At 57.5% G+C, this 12539-nt stretch overlaps 1 protein-coding gene across 2 annotated transcripts; it reads left to right on the top strand.

Moving 5' to 3' along the window:
- Positions 1–2274: 2274 nt before the first annotated feature.
- On the top strand, positions 2275–12502 carry FAM171A2 (family with sequence similarity 171 member A2). 2 transcript variants are annotated; one of them, XM_081161098.1, is made up of 8 exons: positions 2275–2503; positions 5775–6002; positions 6206–6298; positions 9072–9230; positions 9310–9489; positions 9583–9699; positions 9820–9946; positions 10507–12502. In XM_081161098.1, the coding sequence occupies exons 1-8, from the start codon at positions 2386–2388 to the stop codon at positions 11969–11971; spliced, it is 2487 nt and encodes an 828-aa protein (XP_081017224.1). In that variant the 5' UTR covers positions 2275–2385; the 3' UTR covers positions 11972–12502. The 2 variants fall into 2 exon arrangements, with proteins under 2 accessions (XP_081017224.1, XP_081017225.1); XM_081161099.1 differs by lacking the exons at positions 5775–6002; positions 6206–6298.
- The last annotated feature ends 37 nt before the right edge of the window (positions 12503–12539 follow it).

Genomic DNA, 12539 nt, shown 5'->3' with positions numbered 1-12539 from the left:
GGAATTTACGTCCAACCAGGGGTAAAGGGTAAAAAAAAAATAAAATAAATAAATGTATAGTCAGTGGTGGTTAATGATGGGAATAAAAATAAAGACAGGGAGCTAGTGATAGAATTATGTGGGTGTTGGGAGTGGGCTGACATTTTAGAGTGGTCAGGGAAGGCCCCTCTGATGAGGTGAGCAGAGAAATGAACAAATGAACCAGGCAGCAGCAGGGAAATAAAGTGTTCTGGGCAGAAAGAGCAGCCAGTGAAAAGGCCCTGAAGTGGGAGCAGGCTTGTATTCAAGTAAAAGCAAGGAGGCCCATGGGCTGGAGGCAAGTGAGGAATCCAGGAGATGAGGTCAACAGTGGGGGCAGGCAGGCAGCACCTGTGGCCAAGGGGAGAACTTTGGACTTGATGCTAGTGTTTGGGGAAGCCATTAACGGACAGGCTTACCTCACAAGAGCTGCTACCCAAAGGGAAAAAGGTAAATTCTGAACAAAACAGAACAATCTGACATCCATGCATGGCAAGTTCCAGAACAGGTTTCTAGTTGGGTGACTGTGAATATTCAGAGAAAGATTATGCCGTGATCCTTGAACACCAGCCAAATTCCACTCCCTCTGCCATTGCAATTGGATGGCCCCAGACAATTTATCTTGATCCAACAAAGCATTTGGCATTTGTCCTTATACACGAGACAGAAATGTGAGGTGGATGATAGAGACTTGGATTGAAAACTATTTTGATAAAGCTGAACGATGTCTCTATGGGGATGTCCCAAAGCTCCATCCTAGCCCTGGGCTGCTTGGTGTTGCCACAAGTCCCTTCACCATGCAGATGGCTGCTGGCTGAGAGGGAGCTCCAATACAACGGGTGACTGAAGCAGATTCAGGCAGCCTTGACAGATTGTAAAGTTGGGTTGTAACCAAAGATGAAATTCACCAGGGAGGGGTGCTAAATCATGTGCTGAGGTTCCAAAAATTTGGTTACATAAGAACAGGACTGGGAAATCTGGTTAGATGGAAATTTATGAGGGAGAAGGGGAGGAAGGGGAGGGGAGGGGAGAGGAGAGGAGGGGAGGGGAGGGGAGGGGAGGGGAGGGGAGGGGAGGGGAGGGGAGGGGAGGGGAGGGGAGGGGAGGGGAGGGGAGGGAAGGGAAGGGAAGGGAAGGGAAGGGAAGGGAAGGGAAGGGAAGGGAAGGGAAGGGAAGGGAAGGGAAGGGAAGGGAAGGGAAGGGAAGGGAAGGGAAGGGAAGGGAAGGGAAGGGAAGGGAAGGGAAATTTGGTGGTTTTGTCCACAATCTCAAAACAAGGTCCCCTTAATCAGAAGGTCTAACCAGCAGAGAAGCACCAGAAGAGAAGCCTGCATTCCTGGGTTCCTTGCCCTAGGTATCCAATCCTCTCCAGGGCACCACATTTTGAGAAAGAAAAGGTCACAAGCCAGAGAGAACCAGGAAGGGGATACCAGATTAGAAGAGGATTTGGCCACCCAGAAACTGAGCGAGGATGACAACCAGAAACTGAAAGGAAAGAGCTTGGCTGGGGCTAGAGGACAGTCCAGTAGCTATCTTTAATGGTGGGGTTCAATCTCTGAGGAAGAAGGAAAAGACTCAGATTGTCATTCATGAACCAGAACCAGGAAGACCAACCCGTGATTCTCAGTGGGAGAGACAGGCCGTTTCCACCTCTAGAACTTCCTAACCATTAAGATAGCCCATCAATAGATCTTATTACCTGGGCCAACAATAGCACCTGGTCAGGCAAGTGCTAGACCTTTTACATCATCTCATTTAATCTTTACAACACCTCCACGAGGTAGAGATTACTATTCTCACTTTAAAGGAAGGCTAAGTAACTTGCTCGAGGCTTAATGAGAGGCTAGATAAGAACCGGGACTGATTCCCGGGCCTGCGCCCTACCTCCCCAGCGCTGAGCGAATGTTTGTGCGGAGAAAAGGGAGCGGTGAAGCAGGGCAGTTCTTACACTTTTTGAAGACGCTCATGACGACTCACCTATTTGAGTGTGTTGCAAGCAAGAGCCATCCCCCCCCCCCCCCCCAATTTCGGGGACTCTGGAACTCCAAGCCCCCTGGCGATTGGGCCCCGTTCGCTACACTCCCCTGCAGCTCTGGGTCTGAAGCGCAGGCTGCTGGCTGCCGGTGGGCTGAGCTCTGGCCCCTGCGGCGCGCGGCGGGCGGAGCTGGCGGGTGAGGGGGCGGTACCCGCGGGATGGGGCGCCGCCTGCAGGGGGCGCTGGCGGCGGCTCCGGGCGGAGACAATCGCGCTGAGCGGCCGCCGCAGCCAGAGCGGGAGCCCGAGCAGCGCAGAGCTGGGGCTGAGCGGGGCCGGCCGAGCGGGGCCGGGCGGGAGCCATGGGCCGCTAGGGCCGGGCCGAGCCCCGCGATGCCGCCGCCCAGTGGCCCCAGCGTCCTCGCGCGGCTGCTACCGCTGCTGGGGCTGCTGCTCGGCGGCGCCTCCCGGGCTCCCGGCAAATCGCCGCCGGAGCCCCCCAGCCCGCAGGGTGAGTCTCGGCCCGGAGGGGCAGCGATCGCCAGCCTGCGCCCCCCACCCCTATCGGGCCCCCGCCCGCCAGCCCCCTCTTGGCGGCGCTGGTGAATTGGGGGCTATCCTATCCCCTGGATTTGGGTGGGGTAGATGGGCGACCTGGGTTCGGAGCTTACCGGGGAGAGGAGGACCTCCGGGGAGGGGGTCTCGGGGAGACACAATGGGGAGGGCTGGGGTCCCCAGGCTCTGTGCCGCCGCCCTCTCCTGCCTTGTTTTTCTCCCTCCTGGTCCGCGAGGCGCCGCTGCCTGACCCATTGTCTACCGAAGACACCCGCCCAGGGGCGGGCTCGGGCGGGCGCCCGCTCCGCAGCCCCCTGCGGGCTCCTCGCTCCAGACCCGGCTGGGTGGGGGCTCAGGCGTCGGCTGCCAGCCTGGGCCCGGACGGGGGCTGGGCGCCTAGAGCCGGGTTTGACTGGGGGAGGGGAGAGAGGGGAGTGGGGGAGGCTTCGAGCGGATTGACTGTTCGAATGGGGTTCTTCGCCTTGGAGCCTGATAGCCCCCAACCGCCCCCCCAGGTTTAGATTTTGGGGTGCACCAAAGAGACGCTGCTCATCCCGTGAAGGAGAAGGGGCTGCAGTTGGGAGGGCTCTGAAAAAAAGGGGTACGTTGTGATTTCTAGCTCAAAGCGCATGGCAGGGCTGTGGTGGCGGAGCCATGCTGAGCTGGCTAGCTATGGGCAGTGCCAGTTGGGAGGGCAGGTGCCTGGGTCCCGTCCAGCAGACCTCGGGCCACTCCTGTCCCCAGTCCGCTCCCAGATCACCCCCTCCTCATCTCACCTCTCCATCGCAGTGGAGGAGACCCTCCCAGCGCCTCACTCGGCCCAGGTGGGTGTGTGAGGTGGGGGCGGGGTGGCTCCTGCAGCGGGAGCTGGTGGGAGAGCTAGACCGTGACTCCCTCACTAGCTTAGGTTCTCAAGGTACTCCACCCACTCCAGCCCTGAACCCCCCTCCTAGCCTCCCGCCCCACCACCCAGCTACTGCTCTCCCCTCTCCTGCCTCTGGGCCCCATCCCTGCCTGAACCTGAACTGGTGCTCTACACTCCTCACCTCCCCACTAAGGAGCTGGCAGGAAAAGCAGGGTGGGGGAATCTCCATGAGGGAAGTGGGGTCCGGATGAAGGGAGGCGGTCGGATTTCCTCCTGGAATGAGGCAGGGCTGAAGCCAGGAGAAGCGGATGCTGTGTGGAACGTCAGGCTTTGAGGAATGGGAAAGGTTCTCCTCTGGCCTTAGTCTTCCCTGCGTTCTGGGGGGACCAGAGGAGCTTTGGTGGCTAGGAATGGGCCCTAGTTTCTCAGAAAGCCTTTCTCAAGTCTTGCACTCCAGGGGAGGGGGCCCAGGGAATTGGCTGGAATAGAGCCAGGATCAGGGCTCTCCCAGGCTGCTGGCTGGAAGCCCAGTTGAGGGGAAGGGGGAAGGAAATCTACTAGGCACCTGCCCCCTCATCCCCTAGTTTGGCGCTTTTGCCTCCTTCAGACCTTACCTGCACACCCGTGTTTTGTTCCCTGAGCTCTCCCCTTTTCTGAGGAACCCCTGTTTTGAACCCAAGGCATTCCGTCAGATGACCATAGTCCATACTCCTGGGTTTCCTCTTCCCAGCTGTTCCATCCAGCTGCTCCCAGCCTGGGGTGGGGGTAGGAAATAGCCAGGCCCCTCTAGCTTCTCAGAATTCCTACTACGGGGTGGAGGGAAGGCTGCCAGTTCCCAGGAGAACCAAAAAGCAGGAAAGGGTCGAGTGTGTGCACCCACCCTGCAGAATTGGGCTTTGGCCTGGGAGGGGACAGAGTAGTGGGTTCAGGAGCAGCTGGATGAGATGCCAGGGGCAGGCGTGGCACTGGCCTTGGGGTTGGAAGCCTGAGATAAGACACCTGTCACTGTTGAGGCATCCTGACCTTCCCGTGCCCTGCAGAGCTCAGGTCCCTCAGCTCCTGGCTCTTCCCTCTGTACCTGGACTCCCCTAGTTTTGTGTCCTGCACTCAGCCCATCCCCCACCTGCCTCCTGGGGCTTGCACTTAGGTCTCTGTACCTTTCCAAGCATGACACTTCCTCCCGTTATTAGCAGCAAAGTAGGAATGAGACATGCTCTTGAGGGAGTGGCTGCACTGAGTGGAAAGGGGTAGATGGTGCTCTGAATCAGAGAGGCTGCCTGGGAAATCCGTGAGAAAAACTCTAGGTATGCCCCCCCATCACCTCCTGAGATCAGGATACCTGCTAGACAGACCATCCATGGGCTAGGGGCAGAGTTGGCTGGAAAGCAAAGGACTTGGACTCCCCTTCTCAGCCCCCTCCACACCAGTTTCCCTTGGGCCTGGATCTCTCCCCTCCTCCAGTCTCTTTCCCTTTGCCAGGGCCCCAGCTCCCTGCCCATCTTCTGGGAGGAATGAGGGCATTACTGTGGTGACTGACTTTAGCCGACCAGCTGGGAGGGGTCCCCCCAGCAGTACACTGAGGAGGAGGGGTCAGGAGGTACTTGTTTGGGTTTCAGGGTTGGGGTGAGTCCCTAAATCTGAAGAGAAACAGGTTTGTGCAAAGAGTTCTGGGAAGATGAATGATGTGAATGACCAATTCCCTAGTGTCCCCTTCTTAGTTTCTTCCTGAGAACCCAAACTCTGACCCAGCGCCCCATCCTTCTTCCAAATGGCTGAATCCTGGCCTCTCTCCTCTCTACTTGCAGCCCCTGGTTCTCCATTTATTCGTTCTTTCTCAACCCTCCCTTTCCTCTCCTCTCCCTGACACCAGCCCCATAGGGTCCAGTGGTTAAGAATTTAGGTCTAGAGGTCAATTCCCAGGTTTGGATCTTAGATCTCCCACTTAACTGTAGTACAAGTATATAAATTCTTTGAGCCTCAGTTTATCAGTAAAATGGGCTAAGAGCATGTTTTATCAGGTCTAATACATCATTGACTGGAAGATACACCATTATTTCATGTACCAGTGAGAAGGAAAAAAATGCTGCCAATTATAATTATGACATCACCAACCATAGGCAATAGCCTGAGTTCAGAAATGTTAAAATGTGTAAAAGTGCGCATGTTAGACTTGATGAAGCAGTACCCCCTACCTCACAGGCTGATGTGAAGTTTAATTGAGGGCTCTGTAAATGCTGGCTTTTATATCTTGTCTAGTCTTGGCCCCAAAGCTACAGCCCCCTCCTCTGATCTTGGGCCTCCCCCTAGCATTCTCTTCCTCCTCTCTCTTCTCCTTACTCTCCTCACCTCATCTTGTCCACAGAGATCCTGATCAAGGTTCAGGTGTATGTGAGCGGGGAGCTGGTGCCTTTGGCCCAGGCCTCAGTGGATGTGTTTGGGAACCGTATGCTGCTGGCCGCTGGCACCACGGACTCAGAGGGTGTGGCCACACTGCCCCTCAGTTACCGCTTGGGCACCTGGGTGCTGGTCACTGCTGCCCGCCCTGGCTTCCTCACCAACTCCGTGCCCTGGCGTGTTGACAAGCTGCCCTGTGAGTGCAGGGGCAGGTGGAGGGGGGGACAGCAGCTGACCCCCTCAACCCCTTCCCAAAATAGTCCTGGGGGGGGGAGGCTTTCCAGCAGCTGCTGCCTGGGCTGGGGTATGCAGAGGGGGCTGGGGTAGAGTCACTAGGATTCTGATAGAGGGAATCCCCCCTGGGGGTTCCCCTGGACTGACAGGCCACTCCTCCCGCAGTGTATGCGTCAGTCAGCCTCTACCTGCTCCCCGAGAGGCCGGCCACCCTCATCCTCTATGAGGACCTGGTGCACATCCTCTTGGGTTCTCCTGGTAAGGCTCCCCCTGCCCACCCCAAGCTCCTCTTCCTGCCCTGACCTGGATATAGAGAGCTCTGCTCTTTCATACTAGCTGGGTGCACCTGAGCAAGTCACTTAACCCTCTGAGCCTCAGTTTGTTCATCTATAAGATGTGATGATGATAGAATCTATGTCATCAAATTGAGGTAAGGATCAAATATTATCAAGCATGCAAAATAGCACAGAAAGTGGTCAATAAATGTTTTTTGTTATTGGGGCTTCTCGTGGTTTCTATTCTCCCTCTACTCCTACCATTAGAATTCCACTCCCTGCCCCCTTTATCTTCAGTGGGCCTCCACATCCTTTTTGCACACCTACTGGGTGCTTGGCCATGTTAGAAGACCATGAGAGCGTCATTCCAAGGTATTGAACACCAATGGAGTGCAAGGCCTGGAGCGATCCTGCAGTGGCCTTGGGGTACCACGAGCTTTCAGTCTCAATCAACTAAGACTGACTGCGGCACCTAGGCTGTGCTGGGCACTGTGTCTGGTGCTGGGAACAACGTGAGGAAGAACAGACCCACTCCCTGCCTTGTAGAGTTCACAGGCAAGTAGGAAGACACACAAACAGGTCATCGCAAACCTTGAAATAATTACAGAGCAGGAGAGGCGGTGGAGTAGAGGGCAGCTGCATTCAATATTGAGGAAACCCTAACCTGTGAGTGTTGCAGGATGAGAGAATTTGGTGAAGGGAGCTGTGGGACTGCATGGACTTGGGAGTTGAGGAGGGGGCAAGGGTCCCTTCACTAGAGAGGAAGGCCTGGGGCAATCTTCCAGAGGTAGGGGCAGAACGGGATGCTCCGGTCTGGCTATGCAGGAGGGGCGCCTGGTACAGCCTGGTTGATGAAGCCTGGAAGAGGGGCAACTCCATCTAGCTAGTACTAGGGAGCCACAGTGGGTTTTGGAGCGGGAGAACCCCCTCAATTTATATTCTTAGCTCGAGCCCTTATCCGAAATCATTCATTTGCTCACCATCATGTCTCTGACCCTGAAACAGAAGCTTCTAAAATTTCTTTGGAGGTTTCTAAAATGCCAAAGGAACCCTTCATAGCCCCCTAGCTTAAAGCCTCCACAGCTCCCACTACTTTAGTATAAAACCTAGACTTCTTCATATGCCCTCTGGGACCTGACCTGCCACTGCCTCACACACCTGCTCCGGTCACCTGGAGGCCCCTGCCCAGCATGCTGCCTAGTGTCACTGGGCCTTTCTCCTGGCAGTCCTCCTGGAAGTCCCTTTCCACTTTCTTTCCTGGCTGTTTTATCCTACGAAGCGCCACAGGGCCTCGCGAGCTGGGCGAGCCAAACTCCCCTTGCACCCTACATCCCTCTAGTGTAATGGTGAGGCAGGATGGAATGGTGGACACGTTCTGTCCCCAGACTGCATGGGCTTCAGCCGGGCTCCAGGATTGTGATCTTGGGCAAGTTATTGATCTCCCGTCTCCATTTCTGCACCTACAAAATGGGGTTGATGATAAAGGTACCTATGTCAGGGGCTGTTGTGCTAATTACAGGGTATTTTTGTTGTTGTTAATTCTTACCTGAGGATATTTCTCCCCATTGATTCTAGAGAGAGTGGAAGGGGGGGGAGAAACATCTGTGTGAGAGAGCCACACCAATTGGTTGCCTCCCACATGCACCCCAGTCGGGGAGGGGAACTTGCAACCCAGGTACGTGCCCTTGACCAGGAATTGAACCCATGACCCTTCAGTGGATGAGCCAATACTCTAACCACTGAACCATGCTGGTCAAGGCTGATTACAGGGGTTTTAATATAGGTAACCTACCTGGAAAATTACCCAGCATATCAAAGCTTAACAAATGTTAGCTATTTCAATGTTGCATCAGAATTCTGTTTTCATCCTCGCAACCTCAAGCTAGGCAGACAACACACAAAGTGCACACAAAGCCTGAGCTGTCTAATGCAGTAGCCACTAGCCACATGTAGCGATTTAAATTTAAATAAATTTTTTAAAAATTAAAATTTTAAAAATTAGAAATAAATCCAGTTCTCAGTCACAGTACACTAGCCATCTTTCAAGTGCTTACTAGCCATGTGTGTCTGGTGGGTGCTGTAATGGGCACCACAGATACAGAACATTTCCATCCATCAGAGCAGAAAGTTCTATGGGTTCCCTAACAGACCTCGCCACACTGGACTGAACTTGAAGGCAGGGAATTGTGACTTGTGTCTTACTCATTTTTGTATCCCCAGCACCTAACACAGTGCCTGCCACACTGGAGACTAACTGAGGACATGAACCTCATCACTTTTTTTATTTAAAAAAAATATATTTTTATTGATTTCAGAGAGACGAAGGAGAGAGAGAGAGAGAGAGAGAGAAATATCAGTGATGAGAGATCGGCTCATTGATTGGCTGCCTCCTGCACGCCCCCCGCTGGGGATTGAGCCTGCAACCCAGGCATGTGCCCTGACCGGGAATCGAACTGTGATCTCCTGGATCATAGGTCAAAGCTCAACCACTGAGCCACTCCAGCCAGGTGAATGTCATCACTTTATAGGTTAATAAGGAAACTTTCAGAGAGCAAGTAACTTGCTCAGGGTCACACAGCCAGGACTAGATTTCTGGTCCATGTGGCTTCCAAATTAACATTCTATGGCTACCCAGTTCTCTCCCAAGTGGCCTGACCCACTGGCCCCACCTCTCCTTAGATACTTGCTTTCTGCTCTGGTCCCTAGGCAGTCTTGTCCCTGGCCATGCCACTGCAGCCCCTCCTCTCTCCATCCAGGTGCCCGCTCCCAGCCCTGGGTGCAGTTCCAGCGGCGGGCTGCCCGCCTGCCTGTCAGCTCCACTTACAGCCAGCTCTGGGCCTCACTCACACCTGCCAGCACCCAGCAGGAAATGCGGGCTTTCCCTGCCTTCCTGGGCACTGAGGCCTCCAGCTCAGGTATGCTGGGTGCCAGGCATGGAAGGGAGGTCCCCCACCTCAAGGGTTTAGCCCTCAGCCCTGTGTTACCTTCCTCCAGGCAATGGCTCCTGGCTGGAGCTGCTGCCCCTGGCCGCCGTGAGTGTTCACCTGCTGACAGGCAATGGGACAGAAGTGCCGCTGTCAGGCCCCATTCACCTGTCTCTGCCTGTGCCCTCAGAGCCTCGAGCCCTTGCTGTGGGCACCAGCATTCCAGCCTGGAGGTTTGACCCCAAGAGCGGTGAGTGCTTCAGGGGGTTGCCGGAGCTGGAGTTTGGGAATAGAGTCTTAGATGGGAGGACACTGAGTCTGATGCAATCCCTGCCTCTCCCAGGGTTGTGGGTACGCAATGGCACCGGTGTGATTCGTAAGGAAGGCCGGCAGCTCTACTGGACCTTCGTCTCCCCTCAGCTGGGGTACTGGGCCGCTGCCATGGCCTCCCCCACAGCTGGTGAGAGTGTGGTGGGGAGGACAGGGGGCAGTGGGGGAAGGGGAGGCTGGGAGAGTGGACTCCTCTTAAAAGGCAGGAAGGGCATCCACACCTGGAACGCTAAGCCCTTGCCTGGCACAGGGCTGGTCACCATCACATCAGGCATCCAGGACATTGGCACCTACCATACCATCTTCCTGCTCACCATCCTGGCAGCCCTGGCCCTGCTGGTGCTCATTCTGCTGTGCCTGCTCATCTACTATTGCCGGTGAGTGACACCCAGACCCCCCCTTCTCTCATCCCATGCAGAAGGAGGCCTGCTCTAGGCCTGCCCTTGTGTTGGGCGCTCAGGCCCCCCAAATGCATAAAAGCACAGTCTGATCTTCAAAGACGCTGACTGGAAAGCAGGGCATATGCATATGCAAAGGCTGAAAGGCTGGTGGCTTGAGAGAAGTGGGAGAGAGGAGGCAGGACCTGTAGGCCAGGACCCTCTAGAGACTACCTGACGTTGCTCCTACCAGCCCAGCTCTCACTTCCCTGGGACCTCCGGCTTAGGCGCCCCTCCTAGGTTCTCACTGCACCTCCTTCATGAGCAGAAATGCAACTTACCCGGGAGGGACCCAAATGGGCACAGCTGCTACCTGGACCTCCCACAGACATGCAAGCTCTTTCCACAAACTTCTCCCGGGAGTTTTTGTTTCTTTGTTTAGTCCCAGGCATTGTTCCGACCCCTTCAATTATATCAACCCCTGATCTTGCAGCTGTGGGCGTTGGGGAGCTGCTCTGGCCTCACTCTTTCCTAAGGGTCCCCCTCTGCCTTCTCTCCAGGAGGCGCTGCCTGAAGCCTAGGCAACAGCACCGCAAGCTGCAGCTCTCCGGGCCCTCTGACGGCAACAAACGAGACCAGGCCACCTCGATGTCCCAGCTCCACCTCATCTGTGGAGGATCACTAGAGCCTGCCCCGCCGGGGGACCCCGAGGCTCCACCTCCAGGCCCCCTCCACTCCGCCTTTTCCAGCTCCCGCGACTTGGCGGCCACCAGGGATGACTTCTTCCGCGCCAAGCCGCGCTCTGCCTGCCGCCCGGCCGCCGAGCCTGCAGGTGCCCGCGGGGGCGAGGTCGCCGGGCTGAAGGGCGCCCGTTCCATCGAGGGCCCTGGCGGGCTGGAGCCAGGCCTAGAGGAGTACCGGCGGGGGCCCTCTGGGGCCACGGCCTTCCTGCCAGAGCCGCCCTCGCCTCCGCCACCCTTCGAGCACTACCTGGGCCACAAGGGGGCGGCCGAGAGCAAGACCCCCGACTTCCTGCTGTCGCAGTCGGTGGACCAGCTGGCGCGGCCGCCGTCGCTCAGCCAGGCTGGGCAGCTCATCTTCTGCGGCTCCATCGACCACCTTAAGGACAGTGTCTACCGCAACGTCATGCCCACCCTGGTGATCCCTGCGCACTACGTGCGCCTGGGCGGCGAGGGCGGAGCCGCGGGGGCGGGCGACGAGCCCATCCCTCCCGAGGGCACGGCCCCCGGCCCAGCGCGCCCTTTTCCCCAGCCCGACCCCCAGCGCCCGCTGATGCAGGGCCACTCCGGCGCGGGAGCCGAGGGCAGCGGGGGTGGCGGCAGCGAGGGCTGGGGGGGCGGGCGCTCGGCGCCGGTCAGCGGCTCGGTCACCATCCCCGTGCTGTTCAACGAGTCAACCATGGCACAGCTCAACGGGGAGCTGCAGGCGCTGACCGAGAAGAAGCTCCTCGAACTGGGCGTGAAGCCGCACCCACGCGCCTGGTTTGTGTCCCTCGACGGGCGCTCCAACTCGCAGGTGCGCCACTCCTACATCGACCTGCAGGCGGGTGGCGGCCGGAGCACCGATGCCAGCCTGGACTCGGGCGTCGACGTGCACGAGGCGCGGCCTGCCCGTCGGCGGCCCCTGCGCGAGGAGCGAGAGCGCGCCCCGACGGCCGTCCCACCCCCACCGCCCCCACCCGCACCCCCGCGCCTGGCGCTCAGCGAGGACACGGAGCCCAGCAGCAGCGAGAGCCGCACGGGCCTCTGCTCCCCGGAGGACAACTCGCTGACACCGCTGCTGGACGAGGTGGCAGCGCCGGAGGGCCGAGCGGCCACGGTACCCCGGGGTCGGGGCCGCAGCCGCGGGGACAGTTCCCGCAGCAGCGCCAGCGAGCTACGGCGCGACTCGCTCACCAGTCCGGAAGACGAGCTGGGGGCAGAGGTGGGCGACGAGGCGGGCGACAAGAAGAGCCCTTGGCAGCGGCGAGAGGAGCGGCCGCTGATGGTGTTCAACGTCAAATAGCACCCCCTCCCGGCCTGGCGCAGCCTCCGGGTCGGGCTCCACCCTGTCCGCCTGGGCCCGTTCCCAGGGTGCGCGCCCCAGGGGTTGCAGGGGCACTTGTTCTTAGCACTGGGCTTTGAAAAGTACCCAGGGGCCTGCGGAGCTGTCCAGTAGTATATGCTGGGTAATGTCTTGGGAGGGACCTTATGTCTGTCTCCAAGAAGGTGGCGGGAGGGGTCCAGACCCCTATTGGGAGGTGCTGGGGAGGAGGGCTGGGTGGGGGGAAGCAGTGCCTGTATAAACGTGGCTGTATATAGAAAGTTCTATTGTGGGAAAGCAGGAGGGGCAACCAGGCCTCAGCTGCTCCTATGAGGGCTGGGAAGGGAGGGGCATTCTCTGTGGACCCCTGGGAAGGGAGGGGTGCTGCTTGCTGACTAGCCCACCTCTGGGCTACTAAGTCACAGGGCTAGTGGCTGGGGAGTCTCTGGGGAACAGGGGATAATGTGATGGGATCACTGTGGGCAACAGCAAATATAAAACTGGTGAGATTAACTGTGTGTGTCTGTGGGGTTGAGGGAATGTGGGTGCT

This window comes from Miniopterus schreibersii, assembly GCF_964146895.1.
Source record: "Miniopterus schreibersii genome assembly, chromosome: 16".
In the NCBI taxonomy this organism is placed as follows: domain Eukaryota; kingdom Metazoa; phylum Chordata; class Mammalia; order Chiroptera; family Miniopteridae; genus Miniopterus; species Miniopterus schreibersii.
Note: the sequence above shows the minus strand (reverse complement) of the source record. Positions and strands in the feature narration are given on the sequence as shown.

What these genes read in the sequence shown, in the direction of transcription:
- FAM171A2 (XM_081161098.1), top strand. Translation starts at nt 2,386, where the DNA reads ATGCCGCCGCCCAGTGGCCCCAGCGTCCTCGCGCGGCTGCTACCGCTG. An exon ending in GAGGTTTGACCCCAAGAGCG is followed by an intron (nt 9,490 to 9,582) that starts GTGAGTGCTTCA and finishes TGCCTCTCCCAG; the next exon opens with GGTTGTGGGTACGCAATGGC. An exon ending in CATGGCCTCCCCCACAGCTG is followed by an intron (nt 9,700 to 9,819) that starts GTGAGAGTGTGG and finishes TGCCTGGCACAG; the next exon opens with GGCTGGTCACCATCACATCA.